This window comes from Epargyreus clarus, unplaced genomic scaffold (assembly GCF_041222505.1).
Source record: "Epargyreus clarus isolate Ecla_fem2 unplaced genomic scaffold, WU_Ecla_fem_2.2 ptg000031l, whole genome shotgun sequence".
In the NCBI taxonomy this organism is placed as follows: domain Eukaryota; kingdom Metazoa; phylum Arthropoda; class Insecta; order Lepidoptera; family Hesperiidae; genus Epargyreus; species Epargyreus clarus.
Genome location: NW_027332236.1, coordinates 7,418,136 through 7,434,280, shown reverse-complemented (window position 1 = coordinate 7,434,280; position 16,145 = coordinate 7,418,136). Strand labels below are relative to the sequence as shown.

At 35.3% G+C, this 16,145-nt stretch overlaps 1 protein-coding gene across 1 annotated transcript in view; it reads left to right on the top strand.

The window, feature by feature from the left end:
- Window positions 1-16,145, top strand: part of LOC140754671 (uncharacterized) — a 68,416-nt gene that overhangs the window by 27,398 nt on the left and 24,873 nt on the right. The window contains exons 4-27 of the mRNA XM_073089705.1: window positions 986-1,102; window positions 1,430-1,585; window positions 1,966-2,131; window positions 2,511-2,671; window positions 2,930-3,099; window positions 3,580-3,686; window positions 4,049-4,209; window positions 4,674-4,887; window positions 5,205-5,293; window positions 5,467-5,604; window positions 5,800-5,946; window positions 6,608-6,751; window positions 7,027-7,148; window positions 7,321-7,414; window positions 7,888-8,059; window positions 8,594-8,746; window positions 9,121-9,241; window positions 9,724-9,744; window positions 10,201-10,320; window positions 10,790-10,894; window positions 11,232-11,392; window positions 11,839-11,964; window positions 12,433-12,521; window positions 15,194-15,401. Coding sequence (XP_072945806.1) covers window positions 986-1,102; window positions 1,430-1,585; window positions 1,966-2,131; window positions 2,511-2,671; window positions 2,930-3,099; window positions 3,580-3,686; window positions 4,049-4,209; window positions 4,674-4,887; window positions 5,205-5,293; window positions 5,467-5,604; window positions 5,800-5,946; window positions 6,608-6,751; window positions 7,027-7,148; window positions 7,321-7,414; window positions 7,888-8,059; window positions 8,594-8,746; window positions 9,121-9,241; window positions 9,724-9,744; window positions 10,201-10,320; window positions 10,790-10,894; window positions 11,232-11,392; window positions 11,839-11,964; window positions 12,433-12,521; window positions 15,194-15,401 — 3,262 coding nt within the window. The remainder of the gene's footprint in view (window positions 1-985; window positions 1,103-1,429; window positions 1,586-1,965; window positions 2,132-2,510; window positions 2,672-2,929; window positions 3,100-3,579; window positions 3,687-4,048; window positions 4,210-4,673; window positions 4,888-5,204; window positions 5,294-5,466; window positions 5,605-5,799; window positions 5,947-6,607; window positions 6,752-7,026; window positions 7,149-7,320; window positions 7,415-7,887; window positions 8,060-8,593; window positions 8,747-9,120; window positions 9,242-9,723; window positions 9,745-10,200; window positions 10,321-10,789; window positions 10,895-11,231; window positions 11,393-11,838; window positions 11,965-12,432; window positions 12,522-15,193; window positions 15,402-16,145) is intronic.

The following is a 16,145-nucleotide window of genomic DNA, read 5'->3' as shown; positions in this document are numbered from 1 at the left end:
TTATACGAAAGATATAGTTTTGGTTATAATAATTTCATTTATCACAATTTTCTCATTAATGCGTGGGAATCCACTAATAACGTAATGATGAAAAGTATAACGATTTGTTAATTGGTGCAGGAAATTTGTGGGCATACTTATTCATTTAGTTATTTGCTCTGAAAACAAACGTAAATTGAACGAAATTAACGATCCATCAAGTTTTCTTCGCCCCACGAATGGTTTCTAAGATTAATGTTTCTTTCCGTGTTCCTGAACTCTTGTTTTGAGAATACTTACATATTTTACAATGTAATGGCTGACTTTTGAGTTATTGCAAGCAATTGCAATGCGCCTAATATATTATTATATTATTTAAAGGCATGGTCTCTATTTATAATATTCTAATTTTGTCGAAGCGCATAACTAGCTTTTGTAGTATTAATTCAATCAATAATCAATAATCAAAATTTGTAGATTTTGATGAAAAAAAATCGGTCCTGTATTATTACGCTACCTGATAGTGTCGCTTACAAGGATCAAACTTTCCAAAGTAATTATATATGGCAAACTAAAAAAGGCTCTTTAGTAGTCTTTAGGGTTCCGTACCCAAAGGGTAAAAGCGGAACCTTGAGAACTTTCGTCGTCTGTCCGTCTCTCACAGTGCTCTCTTAAACCATAATAGATAGAAACTTGAACTTTACAGAATATGTATAACGGTGGCCGCTAATAACAAGAAATACTAAAAATAAAAAAGATATATTGATAGTAAATAAGGGTCGCCATATAACAAACCTTTGGGCTTATTTACTTTATATTATATATTGAACCTTAATGGTAGACGGTTCAGATGTTCTCAATACATTTACTTCTATGGTTGCTATAATAACAAATACTAAACATAAAAATAAATCAAAATTTTGTGATACGGAACTCATCGTGCGCGAGTTCGACTTTCACTTGGCCAATTATTTATTTCTTCATTAATTCAGTTTCCTTGTTCCAGGTCAACATTCAATCTCAAAATGGATTTACACCTCTGTACATGGCGGCCCAAGAGAACCATGACGGTGTTGTCAAGTTCTTACTGGCTAATGGCGCCAATCAGAGCCTGGCAACTGAAGTGAGTACCGATATTTTTTATCTCAAAGCAATAGTAACGGAATTTTTTTCGGTGCACAATAAGGTATTGTAGTCCGCGCCAAAATGCTAGTCCATTCTGCAATGAGTCGCGTCGCAATAGCAAATTCTAGATATCAGCGGAACGAAGACAGCGCGGGATTATCTAGTCTTGTCATTTATGAAGAAACCCGTGCTTTTATAGGATTTAAAGCGTTGCGGTCAAATCCTTATGGACTAGAAGCAATAACGAGTAATATAATGAAGTTTTTTATCCATTTACAACTATTGCTCGAAGGGAAATCAGTTTTTCATTGATTTGTTTGACCAGGATGGATTCACACCTCTGGCAGTGGCGATGCAGCAAGGCCATGAGAAGGTGGTCGCAGTGCTGCTTGAAGCAGACACGCGCGGCAGAGTCCGCTTACCAGCTCTTCACATCGCTGCCAAGAAGGATGATGTGAAGGCTGCTAACTTGTTACTTGAGGTAAGTCAAACTTCCATATTCTATTAATAACTCGCGTAGCCAAGCGTAACCTGTGATATACAAAATAACCTTCGAATACAGAGGAGTCAAGTTTGAACCCGACCCAGCGTATCTAAATGATGACTTCAGATGTCTATTCAGAGCCTGGGCGATCCGCTGTTTATTTTGAGTTGCCTGTCAGTAGGGTGTATTTAACTCGATATGAGATGGGGGCTCGCGATCACCTCATCTAGCGAAATAACTTCTTTTGCCGAAACGTATTCATTCCTTAGACTTTTCGTTTATATATTTTGTTGCGGATTATTTTAAAGAAAAACTTAGTCATGATTTCCACAATTTTCAGGAAAATAACTTGTACTATTAATGATTCCTGTCCTTAGAATGAACACAACCCAGACGTGACGTCAAAATCTGGATTTACACCGCTGCACATCGCAGCACACTACGGGAATGAAGCTGTGGCTAGGCTGCTGCTGGCGAAGGGCGCTGATGTGAACTGTGCGGCAAAGCACAATATATGCCCTCTGCATGTTGCTGCTAAGTGGGGTAAGTAATTAAACACTGTGTGACTTATAAAGTCTATAAGGTATATTAATTTAAGGTTGGAGTTAGAAAGTTTGATGCCTACTCTTGGTGACCTACCATTGGCCATCGTGTTCGTAATTATATTTCATTTTCGACTGTGGTGTACTGTTGTGTTCACAGCAGAGGATGGGTTACAAGCTCATAGTCCTTAGTCAAGGCTACTTATCTAGGACTAGGAATATACATCATGGTGTTGCTCGAATGCTCAATTGCTCATGGTCGAAAAATTCAAGCCCTGGGATTTAAATTGCTGTTCTTATTGAGGGTTTACGATTCAAATCCTAAATACCTCAAGGTTATTACTGCTTATAAATTATTGATTATTTTTTTTTGTGTCCAGGCAAAGATAACATGGTAGCACTGTTGTGTGACAACGGTGCCAATGTCGAAGCGCGTACTAGGGACGGGCTGACACCCCTGCACTGTGCCGCGAGGTCCGGACACGAGCGCGTAGTGGAAACTTTGCTAGATCGAGGCGCACCCATCACTAGCAAGAGCAAGGTAAAGGAAATATTCGAGTAGAAGTCCTCAAGATTTTACTTTATAGTTTCTTAGTTCAGTTTAGTTAGGAATAAATTGAATGAAATCGAGTCGCCACATCCAATTACTCGTAATTTTAAATTACCAAAGAAATAAAAGTATTTATCTGATGGCTATACCGTGATTCTAGTCTGAGAATTTACGTAAACACATTAAACTAAGGCAACCTTCGCCTGTGGTTAAATTGATCGTCCCCTTAAAACCACCCTTATTCCCCAGAATGGTCTAGCGCCCTTGCACATGGCGGCCCAGGGTGACCACGCGGAGGCGGCCAGGGTGCTCCTCTCACGTAGGGCGCCGGTGGATGACGTCACTGTGGACTACCTGACTGCTCTACATGTCGCAGCACACTGTGGACATGCGAAAGTTGCTAAGCTACTTCTGGACAGGTAAGATCACGCGTGTAAAAGTAGCTAAACTGCTTCTATAGAGGAAAAACAAACCTTGTACCTATGGATAATTTATGGTCGACTGACGTGTCTCACGGCAATATTTAGCATAACGCTAGACAGAGATGTCATCGACATTTGACATAATACCATCGTCATACTAAACTATATAAAATAGTACATTACAATACGAGGACGAAAAATTTTTTTCTGACAAGTGTGAGTTTGCAGGCCGAGCCGCAGGCGAGGACTGCAATCACACGAGTCAGAAAAACATTTTTCGTCCGCGTGTTGTATAAAATTTTATATTACGGGGTCGGAAATGGCGGTTTTGCGCACGCGAAGCGTGCGTAAAACGTCAATTTACGCACGCCGTGATATAAATAATTTTGTAAACTTATTGCTTAATGTTTGGGTTGATGTCTTTCTGAAACCTGATTATACATAGAGAATGATTTTTATGTATACTATTTAACACAGAAACGCGGACGCCAATGCGCGGGCGCTGAACGGCTTCACTCCACTACACATCGCCTGCAAGAAGAACAGGATCAAGGTCGTGGAACTGCTGCTCAAGTATGGCGCTAGTAAGTATTTATTCACAGAAGAATACTAACACGGATACAAATTACTAGAATAAGCAATGCAAATTCGATACATGTAGTTACAAGTAGAACAACAAAAACGACTGTAAATGTAAATATAGAAATGCCTTTTATTATGCATGGTATTTTTTGTAATTTTATATTATAGATATAAGATTACAAAAAACACCATGTTTTGAGATTTCAAGTCGTTTTATCAAGTTGCATTATATCAGCATTCAAGTTGGATTTTACCAAGGGTACTTTAAAAAACTTTTTATTAAAAAAATGTTCACATTTAAAAAAATATAATTCCTATTATAAAGTAGGGATTCCAGATATTGATTACTTCCTCAATTCCTCAGGTATTCAAGCGACAACAGAATCAGGGCTGACACCGCTCCACGTGGCAGCGTTCATGGGCTGCATGAACATCGTGATTTACCTGCTGCAGCATGAGGCCAACCCTGACGTGCCCACTGTTAGGGGAGAGACTCCCCTGCATCTAGCGGCTAGGGCTAATCAGGTAAGATGGGGTAGAAGACAAACATCTTAATTAAGGTCTAAATTAAGGGATTGCAGTTTTTTGAAAATAAATATTAAAGTAAAAACAAGGCTCTCTTCATAACAGATTTTAAAATGGCAATTGTGTAAGCAAGTCATTCATAAACAAAACCAAATGACTTGGTTCAGGTGAATTTTGCTTCGGGATTGTGCCATTTCTTTCTAAACTTAAGGATGATTAGAAAATTTAAAATATTTAAAAAGAGATGACAAGACGTGACAAGAGCTATGTGACTTTCTGTTTGACAGTTTTTTTTACAGTGACTATTGAAGTCATTAAGAGAAAGAGTTAAGAGACTTACAAATTCTAAACAATGTTTTTCTGGTGAAGATGTCAAGAAATGTTCTGTGCAACTTTACATTAACTTTAAATTTTCTTAACCAACATTAAAAAATATCATTTATAATAACCTCTTTTTCTCACAGACGGACATAATCCGCATACTACTTCGCAACGGTGCAGCAGTGGAGGCTAAAGCCCGTGAGCGTCAAACGCCTCTTCACATCGCGTCTCGGCTCGGCAATGTCGATATTGCAGTGCTGCTGCTCCAACATGGTGCTGACGTCAGAGCTATGACAGCTGACCACTATAACGCACTGCACATTGCTGCTAAACATCACCCTGAAGACAGCGATGGGGGTACCACCTCGCTTAAGATGGTTGATGTACGTATTCATAATATTCCAAAAATAAAGTGAAATAGAGGTTCTTGGGTGGCTAATATTTTGGAAATGTAGAGATGAAAAATGTTGTATTTAAGTGGTGGCAGACATTCATAATCATTTTAAAATTAATTGTTAAAGAGTATTACGGAGGAACTTTGAAAAATAATGCAATAGTGATGAAGTCAATTATGTAGGATTTTATAAAATGATTTAGTGAACATAAATTGTAATTAATTTTTTTTTTTTTTTGCTGTTGAATTAATGTTTCTAATTATCTTTAGGTGGCAGCAGCACTCATTGAGCACAACGCTCCCTTATCTGCAACTACCAAGAAAGGATTTACTGCGTTACATCTTGCAGCCAAATATGGTAACCTCAAGGTGCGTAAACTGTCTTTTATGAAGATTTAGAATTCTGGTAAACTTAGGGAACTTCGAAATAACATTTTGGATGTTTGTGTAGTTTATTATTTGAAATGGTTTAATCCAAAGCAAGACCTCACTGATAACTCACATGGTACTTAATAAATGTTTTTATGTTTTTTAAAATACAGGTGGCGAAATTGCTCCTTGCTCATGGAGCCTCGCCTGACCAGGCCGGCAAGAATGGCATGACACCGTTACACATCGCCGCCCATTACGACCAGCATGGTGTTGCTACCAATCTTCTGGAGAAAGGAGCTGATGCTAAAGTAAAATATTAAGATCTGATATAAATGAATAAGTAATATGGAAAAATATGGTTCTTCAAGTAATGCTAAATATAATTTCCTGTCTTGTTGTTTTACTAGCGAATGTAGCGGATGATAACAAAATTTCTAATCTTTGAAAAAAAAATTATTATTTTTGAACTCATCAGAATCATTTTAATATTTTCTTTTCTACAGGCTGTTGCTAAGAACGGTCACACTCCACTCCACATCGCAGCACGCAAGAACCAGATGGAAACGGCAGCAATCCTGCTGGAGTATGGAGCGCTGGCCAACGCTGAATCCAAATCTGGATTCACTCCGCTACATTTGGCTTCTCAGCAGGTTTGTAAATTTTAATGTGACTGAGTAAAGTAAGTTAATATAATATAATCTCTAATTTATAATGTAATGACTTCTTTAAATTTTACATTTTTTTTTTTATAATATAGGAGTAGCAGACGAGCATACAGTCCACCTGATGGTGGAGTGGCTACTGCCACCCATGGACATCTGTAATCAACCCCAGATAGGATTAGATATTCCCACCTGAGGTCGGCCACAAATGCACCGCTACCCCTGAGGACTAAGCTGGAACGCCTCGGAAAAGTCTGTCTCCCTCTTCTTATTAGGTAGAAATAGGAGTGGCGGTGGTGCCACCGGAGTCGAACGACAAAGGGTTCTACCACCTTCGACATTCACATCATTGCTTCCTAAAACCGTACCTTTTGAACGTTAATAATACGCTTATAAGTATCTTTATTCGAACGTCTTGCTTCTTTAACCATGCAGTTTTACTGAAAGTACAGTCAGCTCCAAAAGTACATGAATAGATTAAGGTTTCAAAAATACCTATATTGCGTAAAAATACCTATACTCAAGCGTAAAATAACTAAACAACTAGCATCATAATTAGATGAACGTCGTAAAGTTTGAAAAGTAGATGAACAGTGACATATCATATATACTACGACTATGTTGTTTTTAATCAATTCTTATTTTCCAGGGTCACACAGAAATGTGCTCGTTACTTCTAGAACATGACGCAGAAGTGAACAAGCAAGCGAAGAATGGATTAGCAGCTCTACATGTTGCAGCACAAGAAGATCGAGTGCCTACAGCTCAGCTGCTGGTTAAGAATGGAGCAGAGGTATGTCCTTTAAAAACATTTTAGTGGATACCTTAAGTTTTTTATTTTATTTTGATATATAAAGAATAATTTGATATATAAAGATATAAAAGAAAAGAAAGAAATAATCTTACACCTTCTTGTTTTAGTCTTTATCATTTCGGTGTGTATGTTTTGGTTATATTAAAATTTTCAATGAAACCTTGCAAAATTTCAATTATATCATTTCGTAAGCTAACATTTAATATTCGACGACGTTTTTTGAATGGTTAGTTTTATATAATTTTCATATACAGGTCGACATCTGCACGAAAGGTGGCTACACGCCATTGCACATTGCCAGCCACTACGGCCAAATTGCCATGGTCCGCTACTTGCTGGAGAATGGAGCATCTGTTAAGGCACAAACCACACATGGGTATGGTATCTCAATATTTCAATCAATATGTTTCTATTCAATGTTATTTTCAATATGTATAAATTCATTAATACCTACGGACTCCTTCTTTGGAGAACTCAAATATTTTATCTCAGAAAAAAATGTATTAGATTGTAGTTTCCTTTTGTACTAATAATTATTTCATTATCAGGTACACGGCCCTGCACCACGCCGCGCAACAAGGGCACATCAATATCGTTAACATTCTTCTGGAGCACAAAGCTGATCCCAATGCTACCACTACGGTTAATATCTAATTCTACTGCTATTGTTAAAATCAAATTAGAAATAAAAAAAAACAATTTTCTTTATCATTATCATTAACTTTTCGAGTACTAAACTTTGTTGTACAGACAAATTTCAAGAAATCGTGCAATTTAAGCAAGAATAAGTTATTAGATGAAAAGCATAGCAGCTTGCCTTTTAATTCTTCAAAAAGTTCATAATTCAAGTATAGTCCGCGTAAAACTGCTAGTCCGCTCTGAATATAGAAATGAATCGCGTCGCCATAGCAAATTGTATGACTACAGCTGCTCGCAACAATTTCAGAGCGGACTAGTAGTTTGGCGCGGACTATAACAAGCGAAGTAACATAGTATAGCATCTACTACTCGTAGTGATATAACAAAGTTTTACTCTTCAGAGAACGTTTCAAATAATAATCAGTTTAAGACATGCAAGTGGTTATTTGAAGTAATGTAATCCTTATTTTCAACAGAATGGTCAAAGTCCCCTCGACATCGCTTCGAAGCTCGGCTACGTGACAGTGATGGAGACTCTCAAGGAGGTGTCAGAACCATCCATTGCACCAGCGTCCCAGGAGAAATACAAAGTTATGGCGCCTGAGCTCATGCTGGAGACCTTTATGTCAGATTCTGAGGAAGAGGGAGGTAAGGATATAAAATATAGGATCGTGGGTAGGATGGTTGATCATGTTACGACTTTTGTCTAAGTTTCCGAAACTAAAATTTATGTCTGCCGTGAAATAATTTTCGATGCGATTCAAAATTATTAGAAGCGTTTGTGTTATGAACGTCTGATTTGTTTCTATCTTAGCGCAGTATCCGATGCTATCTTCTAGATTCAAAGGTTTGTCTAAGCAATTCGAACTAAGATTTTTCTTTAAATTGTGTAGATTTTATAACCTTTTACTACTTAAGTATATCTTTTGAACAGGAAACATTGGTTCGTTTATGTATTCGCATTTTTCCTATTAATGTAGAATTTTTACTACCGACATTAGATAAAACTCCTGTAAATACAACTAAATTATTAATCGATTTCGATTCATTAATATTTATTATCTTTTCTGGGTCTTAGAATCCGTGTAGCGTTTTTGTTTAAACCATCTACAACGTATAATCCATCTAACAATTTTCATAATTCTATTTAATATGCAAAATCAGACTTCCTTCCCGCACCAGGTGAGGACGCGATCCTGAACGACCAGCCGTACAGGTACCTGACCGCTGATGATATGAAGTCCTTGGGAGACGACTCCTTGCCCATCGACGTCACCAAGGACGAGAGGACCGAGTCTGCGTTGAGCCATAAGAACATTATGGAGATTTCTCAAGGTTAGTTGGTTTATTGCTTCAATTTAAAAATAATATTTGAAGGTAAGCTAAAAGGTTCCACATGGACAGAATCACCGCCACACCTATTTGTACCTGATAATAGCTGTGTTAAGTGCTGCTTTGTTCTGATTTAAAGAGTATGGTAAGAGAGGCATACTTTTCCGAGGCATTCTAACTTAGGCGACCTCAGGAATTTAATCTTTTCTGAGGTTCATTACAAATGTCCATAGGCACTCAATAGTCACTTAAAATCAGGTGGTCTGTATGCTCGTCTGCTACTTCTATATAAAAATGTAGAGACCCTTAATTATTTAATTTCATTCCGTTATAATATCTACCCACATTAAGTACTAGGACATAATACTTTTTCACAGGATCAGTGAACGGTATGCCGTACCAGCCTCAGCAAGAGGTGGTGGTGAAGAGCATCAGCCGGTATAGCACTGCGCAGGCGCCGGAGGGGTACTGCTACAACGTGGACCCTACACAACCCAAGTCAGTAGCCCGAGTCCCACACAATTTTTTGACCCAAAATTCTATCGAGATAAAAAGGTTTTTTAGACTAATAGAAGAAGTTTTTATGACAGCCTGAAGTGTGATAGTTTTGTTGTTTTATTTTTTATATTTATACAGGTGTTCCAAAACTGTATCATAACCATAACATTTTTCTATACTATTATTATAAAGAGGAAAACTTTGTTTGTTTGTTTGATTTTAATGAATAGGCTTAAAAATTACTGGACCGATTTTAAAAATTCTTTCACCATTCGAAAGCTACATTATCCACAATAACATAGGCTATATTTTATATGAAATATATGTGATACTTAAATAGATTTTGGTGCGGTACAAAGTTTGCCGGGTCAGCTAGTATTATATATTTTAACATTAAGTAATACTTATGCAGTTTCAGATATCTATTGAATGAAGTAACTAATCTTGATTAATGCGCATGCAATCTGAAATGGACGCTTCAGGAAAAAGCTGCAATGGAAGAAGTGAGTTTTTTAAATCCTACATTTGAAAACTATGAAAATATTTCTGAAATTTTTCCTCTAAAAGATAAATAGGGTATGAAAGTTTGTTACATAGAGTATTAATAACAAACAAACACATTCAAATCAGGTTATCTATTTGGACCTAGGTTGCCACAGCTAAATCTTTCTTACGTCAGGGTTAAAAAGGCTAAAAGGTAAAACCGACGTTGTACCTGTGTTGAATTTCACATGTTTTGACAACAGATGGCGTTGACAAAACTCGTATATCTTAGTCTCAAAGTGGTAAAACCCTTTGTGGTTTGACTCCGGCGATACCATCGCCACACCGTCACATCTATTCCTACTCATATATTATAAAAAAATCTTAGCGCGGTCCGGTAGAGACCTGTAATATATTCCTTCTTTAGTATTAGTAACCCTTAACCACTAAGAACAGCCAGTAACCAGTTATTTCAGTTTCCTAGTGTCATTCCTGGTGGACGCCCGCGGTGGTGCGATGCGAGGTTGCCGAGGGGGTGGCGTTCGTGTCATCGTTCCGCCCTTGTCTGCACAACAGCCTACCAGGATTACTTGCAGGTATTTCATATGAATCCAAAGTGATGTAAATAATTTCAAGAAAAATCTTCAAATAAATGAATTATTACTCCTGCTACTTAGAATTTTGTTACCAACACATATTTACTAATAAATTGTTTGCTGTTTTTACTAGTTTAGTACTTAGTAATATTTTTTTTACTTTACTTCGTTTTAAACACAGAAACTTTACATGTTTAAAAATTACTCCCTACAATAGGATATAAATTAAATGATTGAAAATATACTAATAAGTGAATACTAGTAACTTCTGCTGGAGAATACCAGCAGGAACTCGCTCGGAACCGGGATGCTGTATGTCTTCGAAATGGACAGGAATCCTATAAATAAATCTTCAATATGACTTACTAAAAAGCCAAGTTGCTTTGATGTCCACCAGTACATTCCATGTGATTCTATTCCATTCCTTATGAAAAAGATAGAGAATAAAGTAACAATTTTTTCTACTCAGATACTTGAAGCCATCTCGCATAAACCACATGCCGCCTCTGATGGAAGGTGAAGCTCTAGCTTCGAGGGTGCTGGAGATGGGACCAGTGTCTGCTAAATTCTTAGGGTAAGTTTAATTGGGTTGAGGAGTAACAAAATATCTCTCTCTATCAATCAATCTCAGAGAGAAAAGCATGAGAAAGTCTCTAAGAACAAATTATAACTTTACAGACTATAAAACGTTAGACCGATAATCTTTTATAGCTCCATAACGATGCACCTTCTGAAATTGTAGTAGATTATATTGTCGTTCAAAAATAATTTTAAAGTGTTTACTTTAAATAAAATATTTTGAATTTGATTTTACTCTGTAAAGAATCTGCTTTGAATCAAATATTTTTTATTCCCTTGCATAACATATATAATAGTAACATTTATAATATTATAACAATAACATTTTATAGGCCAGTGATACTAGAAGTGCCGCACTACGCGTCATTGCGTGGCAAGGAACGCGAGATCGTGATCCTCCGCTCCGACAACGGAACGAGCTGGCGAGAGCATAACGCTGACGCCACTGATGACGTCGTTCAGGATATACTACATGAAACCCTGGAGATCGAAGGTGAGGGCAAAGTTACATAAGGTATAATTAATAATGATCTTATTGATATGCTTGCATTAACATTAAATGATGATAAGGCATTATGCTAGTTTTAAGTCAAATGGTGCTGATAAATGATAAAAGCCTCCTATCAACAGTACATTCAAAAATCAAGAATCAAAAGCAAGAAAATAAAGAAAGTTATTGAAGCTGTGCACAAAAAATATATCATTTACAGCTTTACGAAATATTCCTCTTGAAAAAAAGAATTAAAATTATACGGTCATATCCAGACCACATTTAAATTTATTGTTCATATAATAGAAGAAAACAATGTAGCAACATTAGGAAACGTATATATTTGAAGTTACTATGAAAATAAGCCTTGTAAAATGGCTCTTCGTAAGAACGGAGCTATTGAGAAGGGTAAGACGTAATTGTAACAAAATATATAAATCTGTCTTCAGAAACAAACGAAGAAGAGAAAGGATGGGACGCGCCGCGTGTGACACGGATCCTCACACACGACTTCCCGCAGTACTTCGCAGTTATCTCGCGCATACGACAAGAAGTGCATGCTATTGGGCCTGAAGGTAATAGAATATAATATTTTATAGAACAACTAATTAAGATAATTTAAAAAGAGAGAAAACGATTAAGATGATAGACCATACGGTTTGGATAGAGACGTAAGTTGACACAAAAATAATTGTTGAATTATTATCTCCATTAGATTTAAAAGATCCAATGAAGTTCATAGATTAAAAATCGTGATGTAATTTTTCAAAACCTGGTGTTTAATTTATTTGTAATTACTAAAATGCAAAGTATCTCAATTTATAAATGTTCTACTCACATCTTTAAATGACATCGAAAATCAAAATGTCAAAATAATTTGGCGAAAAGAGGTTTTTCCAATTCTTAATTATTAATTATAATTAACAATAATTCTTTCAAGATTCAAATCTAGTAGTATGCAAAAAATAAAATGATTATGTGACATAAATGTATGAATGACTACCAAAAGAGATAATTTCATGATGAACATTACATTATTCCAGGTGGCATGGTATCCAGCTCCGTCGTACCACAAGTACAAGCAGTGTTCCCCCAGGGGGCGCTTACGAAGAAGATCAAAGTCGGCCTCCAGGTAAATCTGTTCAAACCTCGTACAGGTGTTAAAGATAAGAATCTGAAAAAGATCACTGTGAACAATGTTTCTAAGAAGAAACGCTTCTCACTCATATGGTAGTAAGCGGTACAAGTGATCTGAAAGATGAAGAAGTAAGCAGTAACTTAAGTATTCATGTTCATAATGCTTATGAAGTTTTTATGTATTAAACGACGATATGTCTTATAGTTTGAACATCGATAAATGATTATGGAAATGTTATTTTTGGTGTTGATTATGGCATTGAGGTTAATATGGTAGATCTAAAGAACACTATAAGAAAAATATAGAAGGACAAGGCAGGCGCCAAAATATTCTATATACCACAACTTAAAACAATACATAACTTTAAAGGTCTTGAAATAGCGCAATTAAAGTATAAGACGTAGAAATGATTCAAATTTGACAGTTTTAATAGAAGTGGTGATTAATTTAATAATAAATTTAACTCTATAGAGTTACTTTGAAGTGCTAATTAGCACATTGACATTTCCATTATTAGATTTCGATGAGAACGGTTATAATTGCATTATATCGATTGTATTAGGGTCTTGTAGGATTTTGTATTAATATTGAAAGAGCTCATGTAAGCTGATTGATAGGAAATAGGTGATCACTTTTATATTTAGTGGAACTTTGCCTAGCAGGTGGATTCTAATAGGTTGCTACATTTAAGAAGGAAACAATAGCCTTATAGTACTTATAGCCAAATATTTGTGTTCTGACTATTCAAGCAATAATTATATCTATAGTACAAATAATGGATGCCAAATTTTTGCAAATATTTTTTCACGTTTATGTTAGATAACGCCGATTGATGTAGTTGAAAATATTAATGTAAGTTTTTTGAAAATTTGCGTAATCTTAGACCAGATTTAAGAAAGGAGATTATTTTTCCAAAATACATAGTTATACGTACATACAAAATGCTTGTTATTCCGTCTTGCAACGTAATACTAAAATATATGTTTTGTACTAATGTATACATGATTATATATTTTCTTACGTGGAATGACAAAGATGTTTGCTATTTTGAAAATGAATGAAATCTGCCTTGCAATAATTATAATTAACTCTATGATAGGTTAATTTAACAGCTACAGACCACGTAAACTAAATGGACTCCAAAATAAACATCGCAAAAATAACACCAAAATAAATTCACAGAAAAGTGTATGCTGCAAGAAACTAATTATGCGTTACAGAAGAAATGTTAGATTGTTCAGTTTTAAAAGTTGTAGTAAAGCATACAGAAATAGAGTTACCAAATTAAGTAACTAAGTTATCGTTATCGAGCAAGACTCTGGTTCTATATAAAATTATTTCATAGTTTCTATGAGCCTTTAATGATTTCCGTGATAGATATGAAGAATTTTTTGTCGCGTTCGCAAATTATAGGAGTCTATTTAGTTTCGTTGGTTTGTATTGAAGCATTTATAAGGATACAGTATTACATGGAATATTAATTAGTATTTATAGCTTAAGTAATCCCTTAGGGTCATTGATATTCTAAAGTTACCAGTTGTAATGAAAAGTGTGAAACCATAGTGAAGATAAAAATAATGTTTTGAACATAAGATGAAAGTTATACTTACCACATATCGTTTTAATTGTATCGACCAATCGGTCATAGAAGTGTGATTCTAAATTACTAGTAAGTAACATTGTAAGTTACTTCTAATGTTATACCCAATAAATTTAGAATTAACTTAAAAATACTTAATCCAAACATTGTAGATGAATAAATAAAGTCATATACGACAAACCTTTGTTTTCAATTTAAGCAACATTGAAATATGAAATCACTACAGTTGCCAAATGTATAGCTTTCTCACACAGCGTGAAGAGTTTTGAATTTTGAGTTTTTGAAGATCGTTGTTTCTCTAGTTGGTCTTTAGGCGTGATACTTAGCATGTTAACAAATGAAATGTATGAATTTTGTATATACTTAAGATGAGAAATGTGAATTTGAATCTACTTTTGTCTTTATGTGTGGTTTTGTAAATTGTCTATGTAAGATACCTTTGGTTTGAATTTAAGATAGTTATGTAGATGAACCATGTATTTTTAAGGATTGCTAAATTTATTGGGTAATGTTAAATTTCGCTTTAAGTTGACATGTTATTTGATTGATTTTATGTGAAATATGTGTTATTTCCTAAAGACCAAGCGTGAGATTTGCATGATGTACATATATTTTATTTGCCATTATTTTTAGTGTTTTGAGCTTATTAGTAAAATGTGTGTTGCATCTTGTTTTTGAAGCGCATGTGTGAGAAATGTGATGTAAGACTGTGGTATAATTTTCGGGATGTTATGTACTTTTCTTTCAACTGCTTTTCTTGTGATTTCATATGTTCATTATTGCTTAATGCACCATCTGCTCTCTGCCACCTTTCCTATTTTGTTATCGTTAACAAGTCCCGTACTTTTATTTATGTGCGTAAAAGTGTTGTTGAAGAATAGTGCCATTTCAAAGGTAAGTACACGAAACTGTACTTAATTTTGCTTTAAAATGCACACATCTATCCGCTACTCACTTTAGCATGAATTTAATTATTTATCAATTTATTTATCGATCGTTTGGTCTTTAGATGAACTTTGTTTAATTTGACCAAAACAGGATATGAATTTTGCATATTTTCTTTCAGGCTCAAATTATAGATTCAGAATTAACTGCGAAGTTACTAGGCCGTGGTGTTGCGGTGTCACCTGTTGTGACCGTGGAACCAAGGCGGAGGAAGTTCCACAAGGCTATCACCCTGAGTATGCCGGCTCCAAGACCCCATACTCAGGGGATGACCAACCAATACAGCACATCATCAGCTCCAACCCTTAGACTACTTTGCTCCATATCAGGTACGCAGATGTATTTTGCTTTATCTTTCCTACAGATTAAATTAGTTGCTGGAAACAATAACTTGACGTAGTATCATTAGCATCAGGGCAATAAAAATATTTTTAATAAAGTTGTAGTTATTTTTGATAATGACACACATGAACAATTAGATGAAGAATTGTTTCCAATAATTAACTAAAAAGTCTGTGAAGTGTTGCAATGGAGTATGGCTTTTTGCTATCTGACGTCATAAATGATATGGCTTTGCAAAAAAGGTAAGTCAGCCTATAAATTAGGAAAATTAGGCTTAATAAATCCGCTTAAATTGACAATAGGTACAAAGATTATAGTAAGTAAACCTATATTCCATTACAACACGCTAGTTGCGTAGAAAGGCATAGACAAAGTCAATTATAACCTTTTAATTCGTATTCGTAATCCGTAAAGTTACAATTATAACGGTAGACGTTAGTAACTTGAAATTTTATATAGTACTCATTATAGATAGTCAAACAATTCATAGTTCAGTCTGTATCTAAATTATAGTAATTTTTCTCTTTGATAAACTATAAAGACTAGAGTAGAATGATGAGATATTGATACGTTTTAGAACTACATGTCCCAAAATTCTAGACAGCGGGATGAGCATGTTGATCGAAAAAATGATTATACTTATAGACTAGTTTTCATTTTTTATTCTACTCAAAACAACACTAGAACATTCGAAGTTTAAAGCTAAGGACACTAAGGGATATTATTTAAGA